The 22,225-nt window shown below is 43.8% G+C and overlaps 1 protein-coding gene across 1 annotated transcript in view; it reads left to right on the forward strand.

Moving 5' to 3' along the window:
- Positions 1-22,225, forward strand: part of ANOS1 (anosmin 1) — a 479,614-nt gene that overhangs the window by 279,775 nt on the left and 177,614 nt on the right. The window contains exon 4 of the mRNA XM_086934322.1: positions 9,239-9,461. Within this exon, the coding sequence (XP_086790448.1) occupies positions 9,239-9,461 (223 nt within the window). The remainder of the gene's footprint in view (positions 1-9,238; positions 9,462-22,225) is intronic.

Consider the following 22,225-nt stretch of genomic DNA (forward strand, 5'->3'; position numbering starts at 1 on the left):
GAACTCAGGCCGCTCCGAGGAATTTCTTTTCATTTTAATTCTTAAGTGTCCGTTGGTATCACGAGTAAGTCGCATCTGTTTTACGAGGAAGGCGCAACTTTGTGAAGCAGACCCAAAATAAATAAACAAAATCTCATTTGCATACAACAGTGTTATTAGGGCAGGCAGAACATGTTCTCTTTGATTGAAATCACAAAGAGAGAGGAGGTATTAAATACTTCGTTTAGATAAAATAAAAGTCCATGTCAGTCTGTACAGCTCTTCCATGCCCACGAAATTTTCTTGTGCCCAAGAACCTGCCTTCCTTTCTGCCCATGTGCTGTAAAAACACGGGTTAACCCAGAAAGTCGCTGGGACCTGGGTGAATAATTGATACAAACAATGTGGTCCCAGGTACTAGAACGAATAAACCATGATAAGATAACTTGAACAAATGCAAGAAAAATTATAACAACATTGTTTATAATCACAACGTGTATCGTAAAAAAATAATTCATAAAATAAATACATAGTAAATCACATTTGATGCCCCTAAAGAGTTGGACAGGGAAGGGTAGTGATGGGATGGTGAAAGTATTCTTCCTTTCTGCCCAGCTTGCTGAGTCTGAATGCACCCGAGTCCACAGGGACCCCGTAAAGGGCTGATCTAGTGCCGGTTAGGGACACTGCCACCTATGTTAGGTGCAACCTTAAATTGTTCCAACCATCCCTATTTTCAAGTAGATAACGCCCTTCAACCAGAGCCGACTGGCCAAATTGGGCACCGGGTGATTTTCCCGGTGGGCCGGAAGGGTGGGGATAGTTTTTGACCAGTGTGGGCCGCTTTTGTTACTGGGGGCCAGTTTTGCAAAGGTGTTGCAATATCGGCCCCCTGTAAAAAAAAGTTGCAGTGGTACTAAACATTAGCACCCCACCCCCTGCCACACCCGGGCCAGTTGGGCGCAATTGCCAGGGCTGGTTTCTGTTCCCAGTCCGGCTGCGCCCTGAACCTTCCTGCTCTGGCCGTGTCTGGTGGAGACATGTGTATCCTTTTTAGGATTCAGTAGATGTATTTATCCATAGTAATTCATACTGGACTCCTCGTTAAAGAAGTCCATTGCCCTTGGGTAAACATGGCCCCTACATATTTATTATGTTTTAATGAAAGGAACTGCTCATAACCATTATCTAGGTTGCATTCAAGGTTATTCGAAGATGATCTTGATTATCTTTCTTTCTAACTGGGAATGGGAGATGGAGGATGGCTCTTGCCTACAGTAAAATGATACAATATGAAACAAATTAATCCACCACTTCTTCATCTCCATGCCTCCCTCTGTATCCCGTTTCCTTTGCTGTCATTCATGGTGGAAAGGAATTCGTAAGGTATCCCTCCGCATCAGATGCCTGGAGACTGAATATTCCTGTTGTCACATTGGTACAAGCCATTTAGGTGCATTCTGGGATTAGGCCAAGACTTCTCTACTCAGCATCCTCTTGGAGGAGGGTTAAATGTCGTCCCTATACAAATGTTTGGGATGTACCAGCTCGGATTGGCAATGGTCTGCTACCAAATGTAAAGGACTAGACATAAACTAGAGCATGACACCAGCACCTTGAAGGTGTGCATCAACTCAGATCTGCATGGACGATGCTGGAATATATGACGTTAGACCGCAGACAAAAATCCCGCATACCATCATACCGCAAATATAATACCGCAAGTACTATTAGTCCGCAAATTAAGAGAACGAAAACTTTTAAAACGAATATGCCTTTAGCACGCATGCCGTTACAACGAAAAGGCATGCATGTTAAAGATATTCTCATTGTAAAAGTTCTAAAGGTAAGTAAGAGTACCCTACCATACCCTACCCTACCCTACACTACACTCTAATGTAGTACCCCTCCACCACGCACCCTTAACACACAGTCCTTTTCCAACATTTACACTACCCAGCACGACCCCCCAACACTACCATAAAGCACTTTACTTCCCTACACAAACACTACAACACTACCTTAATACACTACCCCCAGCATGACCCTACACAAACACTACAATACTACCCTAAACCACTACACCCCAGCATAACCCTGCATTACACAAACACTACAACACAACCCTAAACCCTAAAACACTACACCCCAGCATGACCATACACTACACAAACACTACAACACTACCTTAAACTCTAAAACACTACCCCTACATGACTCTACACTACACAAAAACTACAACACTACCCTAAACCCTAAAACACTACCCCCAGCACGACCCTACACTACACAAACACTACAACACTACCCTAAACCCTAAAACACTACCCCTGCATGACCCTACACTACAACACTACCCTAAACCCTATAACACTTCCCCCAGCATGACCCTACACTACAACACTACCCAAAACCCTAAAACACTACCCCCAGCATGACCCTACACTACACAAACACTACAACACTACCCTAAACCCTAAAACACGACCCCCAGCATGGCCCTACACTACGCAAACACTACAACACTACCCTAAACCCTAAAACACTACCCCCAGCATTATCCTACACTACGCAAACACTACAACACTACCCTAAACCCTAAAACACTACCCCTAGCATGACCCTACACTACACAAACACTACAACAATACCCTAAACCCTAAAACACTACCCCAGCATGACCCTACACTACACAAACACTACAACACTACCCTAAACCCTAAAACACTACCCCCAGCATGACCCTACACTACACAAACACTACAACACTACCCTAAACCCTAAAACACTACCCCCAGCATGACCCAACACTACACAAACACTACAACACTACCCTAACCCTTATAACACTTCCCCCAGCACGACCCTACACTAAATAACCACCACAACTCTACACTACACTAACACAACACTACACTATCACTAACCCAGCACAACGAAAAAATTAACCCAAACCCCCTTACCTCTCTCGTCATCGTGGTTTTCACAACGCAAATGCATTTACCATACATGCTTTTACAACGTAATTTGTTGTAAAAGGCATGTGTGATAAATGCACATGCGTTTTGAAAAAATGCGGGAGGATGGTATGCGAGGTCAATGACCTTGCGGATAAATGGTATGCGGCCTGAAAGTCCGCGGGAAAAAAAATGCGGGATAAAGGTTAATTACCACGATGCTGAGGTGCTTCCCAAGCTAAGGAGTAGCTTGATGGGTCTTTTCTCAAGGTTGGGACTAAGGGTGATATCTGCTAAAGATCCTTTAGCCTATCTTGCAAATGACCATGCCTAGATAGAACTCACCAGCCAGCCAGTCTGGAGACTTGGACACAGAGTGCCTCTTTACCCCTCACCAGAGACTGGAGACCGGCATTTGCTGGACCGGACTTAGCAGGCATCGGGCATTTTCCCTGGAGGCTGGAAGGGTGGGCCGGTTTTGCAGCAGTGGGGGGCCGTATTTTTGTTACGGGAGCTGGTTTTGCAGCGGTGCTGCAATATCAGCCCCCAGTAACAAAAGCAGCACTGCTTCACACTTGCACTCTCCCTGCCCCCCTTCTTCTGGTTGGGGTGAGGGTGGGCTGGTCCTATAAAATTGCCAGGGCTGCTTTGGGTTCCCAGTTTGTGATCCATTCTGCAGTGAAGGTGAGCTGAGTGGAGAAACCCCCTGGCCAGTACTCTACATCCCTGTGTCATTTGGTGGTTTCACCCTTGATAAACCTCCTCACTTGCCCTTTTCTGTTACCTATTTTCATCCTTCCACTGTGATGTGCGTGCAGTCCATACCCTGCCTCAGTGACCATGGTACTGGAGGAACCAATCCCAAAGCTCACTAGAGGGCCCGCTTCCTGCGCAGATATACAGCGTCCTGCTGGCTGATGTGTAGTTTGATTCCACATAACTCGGCGTGGTCCTGCATGTGCCCCGTGTCTCCCCTTATGCCTGTGGGCACACACTCTATGGCCCCCCATGGTCAAGCTGCTATGAGTACTCCTGCAATACTGAGGCCTGTCCCTCCAGGTGTAGAGCAGTTGAAATGGTATCGCCAAGATCTCAGGTCATGAAATGTCTTTAACCGCATCGATGCAGCGGCTTTTCCCGCTGTGTGCAGCATTTTTCGAAATACCGCGTTACATGACGAGCTCAGCTCGTCATCAGCACACGGCAGGTAAGCCTGATGACGAGCTCAGCTCGTCATCAGCATCGAAGTGGTTAATATGCAGTCAAACCCCGACCATAAAAGTCTGGTCCCATAATTCCTAACCTCGAAAACTATCACAAGGATTTTTACTGGTCTAGAATCTTGTTTTCCTTTCCTACAGGTTGCAGCAATTTATATTTTGTGGTTATTATAACGTTCTTCGTGGTCCCAATTAGGTAGTGATCGTGAACAACTTTTAAAGAGTTTTTTCGGAAAAAGGATTACGGTCGTCTCGTCAAACCCAGTCCAGTGTACGCTTTAAGTTAGTTATTATGAGCACTATGTATATACATTTTGTGTAACATATATGCCTTTGGTTGCAACTGCTATTCATCTGTGTTATTTGTCTGATTAGCATGTTTTACATTGGTCAGTTATTGTTTAAATTTTTCATATATTTATATATCTGAAAGTATTAAAATATATTTCTTTACTAAATAATAACTCTTTGCTGAATGGTCCATCTTTATTAAAACGTTTATGCCTCTGCAGCACTGTATGTGTAAATGACCTTCACACCATCACATTTGAGCCTGTCCTTGGCAACTCGACAAAACCACTACGCGCATAGCCTAGTATGCTTGTTAACACAACATTCCTTTGCAGACCGAGTACCCTATGGGTGTGCACATTTATAGGAAAGAAAATGATGCAAAATTGCACGAGAATTCTGCAAAATGACACTAAATGCAACTCTATTTTAGCTTGAAATGGCTTCTTGTGTCCATTTATGAATCGAGGACTCATTTAGGGGCATATTTACAAGTTCTGGCGCATCTCTGCAAATCAGCAGGGATGCGCCAGAACAGATGCGTTACGCAATCCCCTCCTTGCGCCACCACAGATGCGCCGCATTTACAATGCGGCGCACGATGGTGCAAGGAAGGGCAGATGCGTGACGCATCTTGTGGTGTACGGGCGGCGCATTGCTGGAGGCGCGACGCAACTCCTGCAAGGCACAGGGGCCAACCATACTCAACGTGGTGCGTCACTCCTTACGCCTGCTTCAAGCAGGCGTAAGGATTTGACGCAGCAGCGTTGTAAAACTGACTCCGTGAAATCTTGTAGATTTCACTGCGTCAGTTTTACGGGGCTTTCCTGCGAGGGAATGTCCACCCACGCGACAGAACGCCCACATGAAACCTGACGCAGGTTTCATGTGCCGCAGGCTTTATAACGTGACACATCTTCCTAGATGCGTCACGTTGTAAATAAGTCGCAACGTGGCGCATTGTTTACGCTGCCGCTGCGTCATAAAAGTGACGCAACGGCGGCGTAAAAGTGTCGCAAGGGGCTTGTAAATCTGCCCTTTAGTGCTTAAAAAATGACTCGGAAAACACAAGTGTTGTGAATTACAGATGTTTGCATTCTGGTCGCTCGTGCAGTTTCCTGTGTTAAAATGTTGGCACACAGACAGAGTAATTATGCCATATGGCATGGTGGCGTAATTTCAGGATTTTGGCTTAACAAGCATAATGCAAAATTACGCCAGCGTAATGGGCATGTTGCCCAGGCTGAGGACGCCCATTGTCCAGGTTAGCGGGCAGCACCTGCAGTCTCATGCAATGATATTGCTAGTTTGTCCCTGCACCTGCACTCATAGTAAATGTTTCTGGGCTGAGGCAGGCGTTTCAAACAAGTTGTTTTTGCAGTGTCAGCCTTTTAAAGTCGATGCCTTGATTCCAAATCTCTTTCCAAAATGACATCTAGGTGTGGGCCCTGGAGCTAAAGCCCCCCAAAAAGAGTGGGGAGCACTGCAGATCTTAGCTTCCCTCCCTGATTAGTAATTTGTCAATTGAAGCTAAAAGTAGAACATCAAAGGCTCTTAATGAAGAGCAGCGCACTTAGCCCAGCGCTAAAATCTCAGAATGAGCTGTGAAAGGAGTGGTGGAGAAAAGGCCTGCAGGAAAACATTGTGCCTCTTGGGCTCGTAAAGCGTTTTAATTAACTAGCTGCAAATTTGCGATTTTGTGGAATAGAAAGGCCTTTCACTTGCAGTCTCCGCACACTCGGCATCCTTTCTGGTGTAACCCATGGAGCGCACCGCTTTTGTTGCATCTGCAGCAAACTACTGTCCCCTCCTTTCATTGCTGCCCAAAAGGATCAAACGCTGCTTTCTCAATGTCCTTCTTTGAGAGTTTGTGTTCTCTAGCACTAGGGTTTAGGAGTTTAAAAATGTGAAATTCTTATATTTCAAGTTCTTTTTTGGGGGTAGTAGGCCTACCAATCCTTTCCTGGGGCCTCATTTATGAGGCTGTGCGTCACTTTTACGCCGCCGGTGCGTCACTTTTTGTGACGCACCAGTGGCGTAAAAAATGCGCCTTGTTGCGCCATATTTACAAAGTGATGCATCTAGGTAGATGCGTCACTTTGTAAACCCCTGCGCCACATTACACCTGCGCTAGGTATAATGTATGCAAGGGGGCGTATTGACGTAAGTAAGGGTCCTAGAAGTGACGCAGTGAAATCTATGAGATTTCACTGCGTCACTTTGAGGACGCCGTTGCGTCAAAATCTTGCGCCTGCCTCACAGCAGGCGTAAGACTGACGCAGGCCCTTTCACATGGGGCTTTCCCCATGTGAAAGGACGCATTGCTGTAGTTGCGTCACTTTGTGACACACTCCAGCAATGCGTCACTTTTGCGCTTACAGATACGTCAGAAATACTGATGTATCTGTAACTCCTTGCGACATGATGCGTCATAAATTAAATATGACGCATCAGGAATGTCGCAAGGAGTGCGCACTGAGAAGTGACGCATCGCTGCTTTCACGCAGCGATGCGTCATTTCTCATAAATGAGGCCCCTGGGGTTTAAGATATTTTGAATAAAGCAAAGTCAAGACCTTTGATTTCTGTACACTTGGACCAAACCTTGTTCGTGAGGAAAAAATAATACAAGGATAGATCCGTAGTGTTTCTGTAGGCGTACTTCAGGCCTACGTGAAGCAAAAGTTGTGTGTGCATGCACAAGGCATGCACTGCTCACAAATGGAAATTGATAGCTGCAAATATGACTGTGTAGGCAGCAAATTGCTAGGTTTTGAATAACCTGCAAAGATTCAATTGGATGTTCTGTGTGTGGAGATAAAGAGAAAGAGACTTCTAAACCCAAGCAGCTTGGACCTCAAAAGCCCAGCCTCCAAGGCCTCTTTAAGTGTTTGGCGGGAAGTGTGAATCCACCAGTTTCTGGTGGACACTCTAAACACGGAGTAGAATCCACCGGATGAATTTCCTCCGCGGTGCATCCCCTATGCTGGAGAATAGTCAGCTGGTGGAGTATAGTCCATATATAGAGTTTTCTTCAGAAACTGGAGGATATTCAGTTCCCTCCAAACTGTAAATGATGCTCTCTATAGAAGAGGCCAGTCTTGAAGCAGAGAGTCGTGTTCTGAACCAAAAAGCTTAATAATTGTATAGGCTTGAAATGTATTTGTTAGGTAGCCAGGGCCATCATAAATGTACTCCACTCATGCACTGGTAGGCATTGATGCTAGGCAAGGACAGGATGGACAATCACTTGATGACCAAAGATGTCAGTGGTTCAAAACAACCTTGGAAATGCCGCAGTGGACCCTATTTCATTGTTTCAGCTTGGGCAGGATAATTTTGCCAACAAGTAAGTAATGTTTGACTTTTCTCAATTTGGCCACCATTAGCCCTTGGCTATTGGACTTACAGCCAGATTCATCATTGAAAAATCGGCTCGCAAAGGGCCAGATTCTGAGAATCTGGCCCTTTGCGAGCGCAATTTTTGCATTTGGGATTCATCATCCCAAATGCAAAAATCGCAAAATGCGAAATCGCAAAATTGCAAGGAATTGCATTTAAGGAATCTCTATTTGAGATTCCTTAAATGCAATTCATGAACCATTTTTGAATTGCGAAATCGCTATTTTTGGCCGCTATTTACCGCGAAGTCTAACTTTGTGGTAAATAGCGAAAACTTTGAAAAATGCACTTTAATGCATTTTTCTAAGTTGTATGTTACACACACACATGTCCTTTGGACATGTGTGTGCGCAACACCAGTCTACATTTACATTTCAGGGGTGCTACAGGGTGTCCTTTGGACACCCCTGGCACCCTTGAAATCGCATCCTTATGTGCGATTAGCAAATTGAGGCCCATAGGAATGCATGGGGAGTCATTCCTTATTTGCGATTAGCAATTTGCTAATCGCAAATAAGGAAGCTGTAGGAATCGCAAATAATGTTGCGATTTCTACATGAATCCCGTTTTGCGAGTCATTAATAGCGATTCCTTAAAAATCGCTATTAAGGACTCGCAAATCGGGACATTAATGAATCTGGCTGTTAGTCATCATAACTGCGGACTATGCATGTGTTATGTGATCTGTGTATGACTACATTAAGCGCATAATTTATAAATGCGTGTGTACAAAACATGTATCCATGGATGTGCAATATCCTTTGGTGTAGGCTGAAGAAGTACTTTTGTTTTTGGGGTACTCACAAAGCCTTGCATGTTCACTTCTTGCCTTTAGCTCACAACCTGACTTAGAAATGAATAGGTCTAATGTAAGCTGTGCAGAAAGTGGACAAAAATGCACCAAGTCCCAGCATTTGTAAGACGCGTGTTGGACAAAGTGTTGGACGAGGTTTTCATGTCAGAGAAAATAAATAACAGACTAGTTAATTTTCTTTACCCAACAAATGGGCATTATTTGCATTACAAACGTGTAGGAGTAAGTCGGTGAATAAATACCACACACTTTTGCAAGAAGCGTACTCTGTGTTTATTTTCTCTCTGTACAATTTACATGCACGCAAACCAATATGAAACAAAATTCTGCACGTGCATAGATAGGGGCAACTTACTTTTAGATTAAATTGTGATCGTTTATGCTCGCTTTGTGGATAGGTCCTACAATGTGCTGTAAGACAGGCTGTGTTTTATGTTTTTAATGTGCTGTTTGTTAAATCAGACTGTAGAATTGCAGTCGTGGTTTAGAAAGGCCTTCTTCAAATTTCTGTACACATGATGGATGTTTTTTTTTTCAGTCAAAGTCACTTACAATCAGGTCTTTTTTCTGTTTTAGCCTCTTTTCCCCAAGAAGCATTATGAATGCCTAACTAGCTGCGAGTTCCTGAAGTCCGTCTTGTCAGTGAAACAAGGAGACTGCCCGGCCCCGGAGAAGGCCAGCGGGTTCGCCGCCGCCTGTGTAGAAAGCTGTGAGGCAGATAATGAGTGCTCGGGGGTGAAGAAGTGCTGTTCCAACGGATGCGGCCACACGTGCCAAGTGCCCAAAAACATGTACAAAGGTAGGGAGTGTGCAGTGTTTAAAAAAAAAATGTATCCGATGTCTTCCAATACTTTAAAAAAAATATTTGTACCAATTGATGGTACAAAATGGCTGCTCCAAGGTAGGCTTTCAGGATGATCAATGACTCTGCAAATAAGCCCAATCACATTAATTGTATGCAAATTTATGTCATGATTATTCTTTGAGAAATTTAGGAACTCATGAGTGAATTTGAACCTCACAGTAGCGTTATCAAGTCCTCGTGATTTAGAAAAGAAGAGAGTAAAGCTCTAGTTGAGCCTGTTCAAGACTGATACAGAAGAGAAAAATAATTTTGAAGGTCTACAACAAGTGACAGCTCTCGAGGATGAAAAAATAGTCTGGGGGATTATTTGAGCATGCAGCTCCTTTGCAGGTGTTGCAGCTGAAGCTCATTAATTTTTATCCACTTGGCCAATACCATACAATTTGTCTACAATTTGCTGATTATCTCTATTCATACCCACAAGGCTTTGGCCCTCCGATGGACCTTGCTCATTGCACTGAGGGGTGAGGAACTAGGGTGTCTCCTGTTGGCTACCCAATGAGGAACAACTAATTGGTAACCAACTCACAAATTGGAAATCAAATTCAAAGATATTACTCTTAGGGTCATGCTATAGATATATAGGATGACCACAGGAATTTCAAACCTCCTAAACAAGTTCAGTCAGCTCAAAATCATACAAACCAATAAGTCTGATGTAGCGGTGCAGAATAATAACAATCGAATCTGGTGTTCTAAAAATAATCTATGGCTATCCTAGTGGTGTTTGGTAACTCACAAAAATGGTGAGTCAACATAAATAGAATTAAAAAACATACATACAAATAAACAAACATTTAAACATGGAAACAAAGTTTCTCTTACCTGAGCCTGCCGCACATCCTCTCTGTTCTCCAGTCCAGGTGACGGCTCCAGACTCCTCGGAGTGCGAGGTCCCACAGTTGGACCCCAGGTCCATATCCAATCCAGTCACTGCTCTCATGCTATGAGACAGAAGTACGTGGATTGGCTGGAGCAGGCTGCCTCAGCGCTCCGAGGAGCACTGAAGGCCTGTGCCTGCTCTCTAACCGAGAAATCCAAGACAGCTGGATGGGAGTGGTTGAATTGTGCATGTCAGTTTGGCCGTAGCAAAGTATCCGGCCAAACTAACATGCACAATTCACACCAACAGGGCCACTCATCATTGCTGCCAATCAACAGCAATGATGCACTGGGACTGCCCTGCCCTCTCCTTTCGACAGAAAGCTGGAAAAATAAAATGGTGATAACATAATTTTATTACCATTTTGTTTTACAGCTTTCTGCACAGCAGTGTGTGTATGGGGGGGGGGGGGTGACACTCCTCTGCTCCCATGGAGGAACCGCCACTGGGCCATCCCTGTTATGCATCATAATCCAAGGCACATCTTTCAAGAAAGTCTGAAATTTAGTATTTAGCCACATAGTCCATATAGTTGCTAAGCAAAGTGACATTCCTACTACCAATAAAGGGCGGGCAGTTCTTTCGCATAGGCATATAGTTCAATCAAAGTTTGGGATTGGGAAAGTAGCAATAGACTTAGTAAGTCAAAAATGTAAGCAAGCCTCACTGACAAGAGTTCCAACGATATCTAGGGAAAGGAAAGGTAGGTAAATTTTAAATCCACATACATGGTGATCCTGCATTTGTGCCATAAAGATAAATGATACAGTGGTCTGAAGAACAGCCTATAGTCTTTAAGTCTTAAAACTAATACTTATTGAGTAGTCAGAGTCCATAAGTCCATTTCAGTAAAACTTAGTGAGGAATCATTCAGTTTTTCCAATGTAGTACTTAGAAAGTGGTGAATGTTGTCCAAGTTGTTTGAACCAGATGAAAGTGAATCCTTGGGATGGCCAGGAAAAATAAATACAATGATACAGCAGCCACGTTTAGGTCCCTGGGGAACTTTCTCATGGATTAATATTTCTTGGGGATAAGTATATGTGACAGAACAAAAATTCCCTGAAAGAGAGTTAACCCAGGAAAATAAATTACTTACATGATTGATTCTTCCCAAGTATATCAGTGAGTGTAGTGGATTACAAGGTCAGAAAATACATTTTTTAAAAAGCCTTTAGTTTTGAGTTGGCAATATTTTTTCCACACCACACATCTTTACATGAACCTTTTGCTCTTCAGTCAATTAACACCTTCAGCGCGGCGCGAATTTTTACGCTGTGCTGAAGGTTCTAAGAAACAGGCGTGGCCATGACGGAATAAGCACAGCCCAACCGGCGCTCGTGACCGAACCGTTCCGTCACAACCATCGAAGGGGTTAAGCACTACTTAAATGCACACGGATGGAGCAGAAACGGGATTCCCGGTACAGTTCAATACACTGAGAGGCTCCCATGAGCTGCCCATGGCACATGCACACTCACCACATCCTACACATAACATCTGAATCTTCACTTACCTATTTTGGCAAGTGTTTGAGTACTATTTCGAGAATGGATTATCAGCAGCAGTCCCCTGCAAGTCTGCCAGATGACGCCACATGTGGAAATGCTATTGTCTATTAATTCTGAAACACATTTCTGCACTGTTTCCCAGCTGATATTCCAAACTTAGAGCTAGGATCACATCCCCTATACCGGGAACAAGACTAGCTTAACTCTATCAAATAAGCTCCTACTTATAGGAAACTTATATTTAGTGTTAAGGACCTTGAAGCAACTGGAACTTTAGAACGAAATTCATGTTTACTCAAAAAACATGTGTACGTTTTTTCATTTTTTTTTACAAAATATTATTTAATGAATTATAACACTGGAATATGTAGGGATACCTCTATAATGTGATTGGTAGTGTCGATGGTTCTAGTAATCTTGAAAAAGCTATAGGAGAGAGAAAAAGACAACAAAATATATGATTTCTATATCTCTCTCTGACAACTTGCTCGCTCTTCCCCTTTCTATGTCTGGCATGAGCCTCTTCCTTCTTTCTCTCAATCTCTTCTCTGTCTATTTTTTTTACTCTATCTCTTTTTGACTCCCACAGAATAAAAACACTGCTGAATATTCTTGAAAGATGTCAAAATGTCAGAATATTTACAATTCTCCATCTTATGAACACTTGAAAGTCTACACAAATGCATTATTCTGTTTTGATGTGAGCTTTTACCCAGGCTCGAATATAAAACTGGAGCAGTCAGTCATCGGGGTAATCACATTTATACATAATTCAACGATCCCTATTCCTGAAAGACGTGTATGCTGAATGGATAGGGAATACTTCTATCCCACATTCTTTGAATTTAATAACTCACTGTAATGGTATGAGGGCAGATGACAGGGAGTTTTAGTAACATGGTTCACCATTCATCTGGCTTTGGTCCTATTTGTGAGAAGGACCTGAAGGCAAGACCACACCTGACAATCATTATTCAAGGATGTATGCCCACTAGCATGCACATCTGGAGACCAACGCCTGCTTGCCTTCAGCCAGCGGGTATAGCTGCTCCCTCCTTGATCTGAAGAAAGATTGTCTCTGTACATTTTCTTAAAGATACAAGATTGCACTATCCAGAGGGGCACAGACTAACCTTCAGTCACAAAAGAAGGAGCATGAAAGCTAGAATCCATATCTCTTTTTTTGACATTCTTGAAAATAGATGGTGAATGCCCTCTGTACAGCTAAATTATGTTTATTTCTGTGTACTGGTTCCACCTTCTGTGATGTCAGATCACTGTTTGGAGCCACATATTAGCAGTTCTAATCTTAACCAACTCCAGTGGAATTACACAAGGTAAAGATCAGTGTTCTCAGATCAAATCTGGAAGCAACTGAGGCTATACCAAATAGCATATCTTAGGGTACAATGCTAGGGATGGGTTGGAGAGCACTAAAGAGAGTTACAAGTATTGGGGAAAGGCTTTCTTAGAGACATGTTAGAGGGAACAACTTTTTGTGTGATACATCTATGAGACGGTATTTGGAGGATGGTAAAAAACTACAAACCTCCTGGTACACGGGTTAGATGTGAAAGCTACATAGCTGGAAATACAGCTAAATGGAATGAGGCCAACTTAGTGTAAAAAACCCAAACTAAGGAAGATTTAATAAAATTCTACTAAGTAAAGTAGCTAGCAGTTGAAAAGTAGGCCCAGATAATTCCCCTCCCTTCCAAATGTACAGTTATGTGATTTCAAATATACGAATGTGTGTGCAAACCTATTTGTGAAGCGTAGTAGTTGGGATCAACACTGCAAGAGAGTAGGGTAGACGTTAAAGAAGCATGAAAGTATTTCAGACTTCTTTATTTTAAAGTTTGAATAAAGGTGTGGATGGAAAGAAAGAAGATAGTGAGAATAAGTTATGGCCACAACATGACAGATGGACATAGCTGTAGCCAGCACAGGGATCAGTAGCTTCAAGGCCGAAAAGAAAGATTTACCTGGGGGCGGGGCTTGTGAAATAGGGCACATGATGGCTTGACTCTGCAGTCCTAGAAAGCATACTTCAGTTTGAGAAAGAAAATGGAGCTCAACCATTATCTGTCGAATAGATCCTAATATTACTAAAATCAATCATGTTGTTTTTTTCATCCATGAAGGGATTTATGAATCTATACAATGAGGTACATGATATCATTCTTACTCCATAGATTTACAGCTCATTGAATTTTTCTCTGAAAGATTAAGGGATAATTTTACTCTGCCAAGAGAAGACAGTTCAGTTTTCTACATGTGCTTAAACGTGCAATTTTGCAATTCATCATATAAGATAATACTTGCTCCTCTGTGTTAGAAAACACATGTGTGCTGGAGTCAGCACAGCCTGTTAACCACAAGTCAGGATAGAATTGAATATTGTCCCAAAAAGCGCCGAAAAAAGAGTAGTGCATGTGTAGACGCTCGCAGCCAAACATCAATCTCTGCATCTCCTTTCTGCTGTAATGTAGGGGCGTTGTGTTACAAAGGAACAAGAGAACCCAAAAGGTATAGTATAGGGACCTTGGGCAGTATCATATTATAGAGAACAATGGTCCCTAATTTTGGAGCAACAATTAACATCAAGAAATAATCATACTCTAAATAGCTAGTATGTCTTTTGTCCAACCGGACAAGAATCTATTTTCAAAATAAAGAGGAATTTAGGGAGTTATTTCAAACATTAGATAACAAGTGGGCACAGCCGTGACCCACAGAACATTGAGACCCAACAACGAACATAGAATGGCCAAAGGGCAAGGTAAGATATGTCTGTGCATATATTAGAATTTTTTACAGACTTTAGTCATTACTGTCTACACCATTGCACATTACAATATTATTTAATCATATTGCATATGGCGTGTGGGTGTCGACGACGTTTCGATGCCAGCACTAGATACAAGGCATCATCTTCAGGACTTTTGAATCAGTCATTGTTGTATTAAACTTTTTGAACAAATACAAAAAACTATTGAAGATTTCCACAAATTCGAATTAAATAAAAAAACAACCAAAGTTCGAAAAGACATAAAAGGTTTCAGTCAGGAAAGAGCATACCCTTATTTAACAAAAGACTTTTACACCAACTGCCCCTACAGTGTGCCACAAAACCAAAGGCCTTGGGGTAGATATAATAGAAAACAACATTTTGTTGGATTTACCACCAGTTCAGCTGATTCATCAGAACAGTCAGATCAAAGCGACCGCCCTGGGCCCGGTCCCTCTCATAGGAATTTTTTAGGGAGAGGCCGCGGCCAATCAGAACCCCAAAGGACGGGAAAGGGAAAGCAACCACAGAGATGGCCCAACCCTCCGAATCCTCCAGGCGAACGGTTCACCCGCCGCCAACATTATCGCTGGTAAATACATCTGGACCAACACAATCAGATATAACTCCGGGCCCGGAGAACAGTCTCCTACCTATTTTTAACCTCACTAATCACACCCTTTCAGCTGACGAGATGTCACTTCTCAACAAAGGCCTTTCCTTTCTCCCAACAATAAGACCCAATTTTCTAGATGCCCAAACGGAATTGCTAAGGTTCTTTAGAAAAATACGCCTACATAGCTACTTTCTCTTCCACAGAAAAAATAGGCTAAACATTTTCATTTAATGGAATACATAGTAATGGACTGGCATTTCAGCAGTTTTGCATTTTCAGGTGGGTCAGCTTGTAAGGGCCGGTGCCTGGGCTGTTTGTTTTGGGTAGGTGAATCATGAGCGGATCATAAAAACCAGCCTACACTGGTAGGGCCTTCCAAGCTGGACAGTTTGGGAGTGGCGAACTGCCCCAAAAGCCAGTTCAACACTGGGAATGAAATATGATTGGTCTGTTAGTCAATCATTCAAAATACTTTATTCGGTTTAAAAGTTGAAAAACCATAAAAGTTACATTACATTGCATTACAGCCATTAAAACTTGTTAAGTTTGTGAGGAATCATAAACCTATTTCAAAATCACTATCCATACATGTTCGACACTATAAAGATAAAATGGTATTTGTACAGTAAAATCAATCAGCTATAAAAAACATGTAAACTCTCAGAGGATAACTACTAAAGAGGCAACTGTAAGGTAGGGATGAATTAGTTCTCCATTCGAGATCTGATTTTCAATGAGGATTTCAAATAACCAACCACAAATACAGTGCATTCTGGCTTCAGCATTAGTAAAAAGCATAGCGCTGGACGGACCTGTGTAAAATTCAACCTTTTTTAAAAGTCGCTTTGAAAAGAACTTCCGGGGAGCATCATAGAGGCGACAGAAAAACATAAAGTGCACCAGGTCCAGAGGAGACACTCCGTCGCAGCCACAGGGTGGTAGCACCTGGCCTCTATGGCTTCCCTTCGGTACTGCAAGTAAATAATGGAAATAATCCATTCGGAATCTAGTTAGTAAAAAATGCTCGTGGGCCAACAAGGTCCACAGAAGGTATGGCTCCGTGGCTGGCATTGTTTTAAGCATCATAAAGCTATGGGCGCTTGGTTTGCACAAATCTACCTCATCTCTATTAAATTGTTTGAGTGCAGTGAAAGACTTCTTGACAAACTCCACATCCGCAACAGTAGTAATAAAATCAGGTCTTAAGAAAAGGTCCAGTCTCCCCAGCTCCATAAAGCAGTCTTTTATGTATTTTAGGCATATAATCCAGGCACAAGACTTCTTTCAGTATCTGATGGTTAAGGACTAATTCTTTGTTTAACCAGCAGTTGAGCCAGAAATGCATGGGGCGCGTTGCCAGGTTTTCACAGATAAATGGGATCCCTGTTTCTTCGTGAACTACTAAATTAGGGGTTCCTTTTGGTACTCCCAAGAACTGTTTTAAAAAATTATTCTCCGCCACCTGGATACCCTCAGATGGCACATATCCCCATAGCTCACTACTGTAACTGGCAATTGCAACACTTTTTGCCTGGTATAGTTTCAACATGGCTGCAATTGGGCGCTAACCCATTTTTGCGGCAAAGTTGAAAATAGCTGTGTTGGCCCTTGTAATCTCCCCCCTGTTTCTCTGCACTAGGGCATCCCATTTTAAATGGACGTCAAAAAGCACTAGATAAGAAAAGGTTGACGTTATGGGCACTTTCTCATCATTCAGTCTGAAAGGATACTGCTTCTTGGGGCGCATCCCGACCTGCATTATATATGATTTAGAATTGTTTATAGCTAGGTCCCGTTCAGCCATAAAACTGCGGAAGGTGTTGAGTAAGGTCTGCAGGCCTCTGGCGGTTCTAGCAAGGAGAACCGTGTTGTCCGCATAAAGCAGGACGGGCAGGTCCCTACGCCCCACGTAGGAAAAATCGGCCCCTGTTTCTACCAGGGTCTTGTCCAACTCATTAATATACAAGTTAAAGAGAAACGGGGCCAAGATACATCCTTGCCGTACTCCCCTTTCAGTTTTGAAATTTCTGGATACCCTATGGTCCTGGGCGAATCTTATGTTTGCCCTGGTATCTCTATGTAGATCCCTCAGGAAATCCACCAAGCTGACCTTCAACCCCATGCCCTTCATGGACTGCCACAGTTACCCCCGGTTGACACAATCAAAAGCGGAGGAAAGATCCATGAACGCCATGTAGATCGTACCCTGGTGGGCAGCCGTGTACTTCCAGAGGATCATGTATAGGTTAAGGCATTGTGCTAGTGTGGAATGCCCAGGGCGAAACCCGTATTGAATATCAGAGATGATCCTATTACCTTTTACCCAGGCTGCCAATCTGTTCAGCACAACTCCGCCCATGACCTTGACCACGGAATCAATAAGGGAGATCGGTCTATAGCAAGAGGTGCTATTGCGATCGCCCTTCTTGAATACCGGGACAATTGTTGAGGTGCCCCATGACTCTGAGCATTGAGTACAGCCACGAGGACCGGGGCCCAGAGGGATGGATTGGATTTTAAAAGGTCTATCAGGATACCGTCCGGACCTGGGGCCTTATTACACGTCAGCCCAGTGATACCTTTCTCTGCCTCATTCTGCGTAAATGGTATCAAGGGTTCGTTGTGGGCTCCTGCATGTGGATATATACAGGATGTAGCACTCTCAAATATAGACACGAAGTGAGACACCCATTCATCTTCAGTTATATTGGAGCCTATATCCTCGACCCCCTCCCTCTGGTCTGTTAGTCAGAAGTAATGTGCCCGTAAACCTCTCTTCAAATATGAATAATTAATTGATATCAAAGACCAGTGTTTCAAACTGCAAATGAGCTTGTGTCCTAAATTCCTCATTTAGGTAAGGAAGTTTGCCTGAATCAATAGGAAAATGTGTGGATCATGAAGCATTGATTAAGGATCCATACTAGAGGAGACCAGCAGAAATTCACAAGCATGTACCTTCACCTGGATACTGGACCTTGCTGTCGTCAGATTCTTTGCCGCCGACAATAAAACTTTGAGTTTGTGCGATCATCTATTTACTGTTTTTCAAGTTCAGCTTTGGGCACAAAGAAAAGTTTGACCAAGTACCAAGATTGTGAACAGTTTTTAATGATAGCTCTAGCGCTTTATCTGGCAGAGTCATCAGTCTGCACTACAAGCAATGGGTACTTAATATACCTAATAAGGAAATCTGTATTTAATCTGCCTGTTGGTTCCCACAATGCTTGTACTTTTGCTGAACCGTGCAGGAATCCTCATTCTTTGGCCCGTGTATGACTGGGTGAAATCTGAAACGACAAGCCTTGAAATGAACATTAATTGTTTCTGATCAATGTTTAAGTTCAAGGATTAACATTAAATTAGTTTTGGAAGCAAAGACTGGAAAAGGAAGCATTGCATTAGCCCCTTGTATCCTGCTGGAGCTCAGAGCACACTGGTGTTGCTTGATGTCTCATGTACCTCTGAGATAGCTACAGTCTCATGACAGCCTGTTTCCAAAGCACATAAAGCCATCATTGGCTTGTTCTTTGTTAGGACGACAGATTAAAGGGAATAATTGCATTTAATCGCCCTGTTGAAATATGGCCATGTGTCAGATTATACCAGGCACGAGCAGGTCTGTTGACACTAAATGTCACTTATGGATGTTAATAATTCTCAGTAAACTCTCTGAAGTAAAATATATATTGAATAGGCTTTGCAGATCCGGAAAAGGTTGATTCAGTAGCAGGACAGAAAACCAATCTTGTCTTGGGAGCAGAGCCGAACTGGGATCCCAAAGCAGCCCTGGCAATGTTGACAGGCCAGTCCCCCAGCTGCTTTTGTAACTGGGGCCGATATAGCTGCACTGCTGCAAAAACAGCTCCCACCAACAACAAGCATTTACAATGCAATGGTCTCAGCATTGTTAAAGTTAGAGCTATTGGCATTGCTCATGACATTATTTTTATTTATGTTTTGGTTTTTAAAACATAAATAAATGGCATTGTCATTTACAATGCCAATAGCTTAATCGCTCGCAAATACGAGACCTATTGCATTTGCACCCACACAGAGCCACACACACAAAGCCACCCACACACACATACAGAGCCACCCACACAGAGGCATTCACATATAGCCACCCACACACACACAGAGCACCCACACAGAGCCACTTACACACACACACACAACCACCTACACACACACACAATGCCACCCAAACACACACAGAGCCACCTACAAAAAAAGCTACCCACACAGAGCCACACACACACAGCCACCCACACACACACAGAGCCACACACACACACAGAGCCACACACAGACAGAGCCACACACACACACAGACAGACAGCCACACACATACAGACAGACAGAGCCATACACACAGACAGACAGAGCCACACACACAGACAGACAAGACAGAGCCACACACACAGACAGACAGAGCCACACACACACAGAGCCACACACAGAGACAGACAGAGCCACACACACAGACAGACAGAGCCACACCCACAGAGCCCCTCACACACACAGAGCCTCACACACAGAGCCCCCACACACACAGAGCCCCACACACATACAGAGCCCCACACACACACAGAGCCCCCCCACACACACAGAGCCCCCCTACACACACACAGAGCGCAACACACACACACAGAGCCACACACACACAGAGTCCTACACACACACACACACAGAGCCCCCCACGCACACACAGAGCCCCACACACACAGAGCCACACACAGGGAACAGAGGCCAGAAAAAACGCTCACAACGAAGGAACTGAGAGCAGAAAAACAAGCACAACAAGGGAACAGAAAAGCAAGCACATCGAGGGAACAGAAAAGCAAGCACAACGAGGGAACAGAAAAGCAAGCACAACGAGGGGGCAGGAAAGCAAGCACAATGAGGGAACAGGGAAGCAAGCACAATGAGGGAACAGGGGGCAGGAAAGCAAGCACAACGAGGGAACAGCGGGCAGGAAAGCAAGCACAACGAGGGAACAGAGGGCAGAAAAGCCAGCACAACGAAGGAACAGGGGGCAGGAAAACCAGCACAACGGGGGAACAGGGGGCAGGAAAGCAAGCACAACGAGGGAACGGGGGGGGCAGGAAAGCAAGCACAACGAGGGAACAGAAAAGCAAGCACAATGAGGGAACAGAAAAGCAAGCACAATGAGGGAACAGGGGGCAGGAAAGCAAGCACAACGATGAAACAGGGGACAGGAAAGCAAGCACAATGAGGGAACAGGGAGCCGGAAATCAAGCACAACGAGGGAATAGGGGGCAGGAAAGCCAGCACGACGAGGGAACAGGGGGCAGGAAAGCAAGCACAACGAGAGAACAGGGGGGCAGGAAAGCAAGCACAACGAGGGAACAGAAAAGCAAGCACAATGAGGGAACAGAAAAGCAAGCACAACGAGGGAACAGGGGGTAGGAAAACAAGTACAATGAGGGAACAGAGGCAAGAAAAGCGAGCACTCAACAAAGTGGCACGGGTGGAGGGAGAGCTTACCTGCGTTATCCAAGCTGCAGGCCATGAACAGGAGAGACTCAGCTCGGGCCCTGCAGGGCAGTGAGACGCGTGCTGCACTCGCTGCTCCTTAAGACAGTTGGAAGTCACATATAATACACGGAAAACATGGACATACCACATATAAACAGCCTGAAAACTTGGCAGCTATGCAAAGGGAAAACCTCTTATTATAAGACGCAAAGGTTAACAAATATACAACACAAATATACTTATGTGCACCAGGAGGAAATTGCATAGGACACCCGCCCGATGTTATACGTAAGTCTCTGCAATGTACTTTCTGAGCTTCTCTGTCCATCCCATCTTCGAGATACAACCTAAATACACCATTGATTTTATTGACTAGAACGTGCGGCCGAAAAATGATACAAATCGTCAGCCATCTTAGGCGTGGATAAACCCAGGAGTTCGTGTCGCATGCAAGGTGAATAACAGAACTCTGTGTCTTATGCAATATGATGAGTGTGAATATGGCCATCAATTTCTCCGTAGGGCTGTGTATAATCTACATATACACGGTATGGCCCTTACTTCCACATAGTTTTGACTAAAGTTTGGAAAGCTTCAACGCGCACGTTGACACTGTACCTAAGCTGTACCTGCTTTGTCGCTCTCTAGCTTTCCTTCATCAGGGGCTTCTGAAGGCTGCTTTTGGTCAGACAAGCCATCGACTCCTACTTCTGAAGGCAAGGTAAAATATCTGCAGCGAAGTGACCATCACAGGTGTGGGGCGCAATTAAGCCAAACGGAAGCTCCCGCATACGCTGTTCGTGTAGCACCTGCAGCCCAGACTTTCAACTGCTGGGCTGCGGGTTTTCTAAAAGTCTGTAATAGATGAGTTTGCAGGGATTTTCTGCAAAGAGACAAAAAGCTATTAAAAATCGCTCGACCTCTGTAGACCCGACCACTACATGGACAGGCAACCTGAAGCAAAAGAAGTGGTTCACAGCGAAAAGTTAGCAACAAAAACAAAGGACGTCTTCGAATTGGTTTAGCTGTTATAATGCTCTGCATAGGCTTGGCGGCTATTTTGGAACGGGGAATTCTCCCTCTGCTGACTAAAAATGTAAAAGAGAGCTAGGCTAATAAGTAAACACCCCATTGACATTGCCTTGTGAAGAAGGTGCATACATGTGATATGATACTGTGGACAGAGTCGCTTGATCATTAGGGCTAAGGCATACTCCAGTTGTGTTTGCAAGAGTTGAATTTATGAATGCTTCATTATAAATTATGCACGTCCTGGTTTTCAATGAAGGTCGCCGGCTCAGCACTAAATGGAAGGTTTTCATACGTAACGGCTCAGGAGTAGTGGGCAGCCCTTCTCCGAAAATAGCTTAATTCTTTGGCCCGAGGATTATGCTA

This window comes from Lissotriton vulgaris, chromosome 8, assembly GCF_964263255.1.
Source record: "Lissotriton vulgaris chromosome 8, aLisVul1.2, whole genome shotgun sequence".
Classification (NCBI taxonomy): domain Eukaryota; kingdom Metazoa; phylum Chordata; class Amphibia; order Caudata; family Salamandridae; genus Lissotriton; species Lissotriton vulgaris.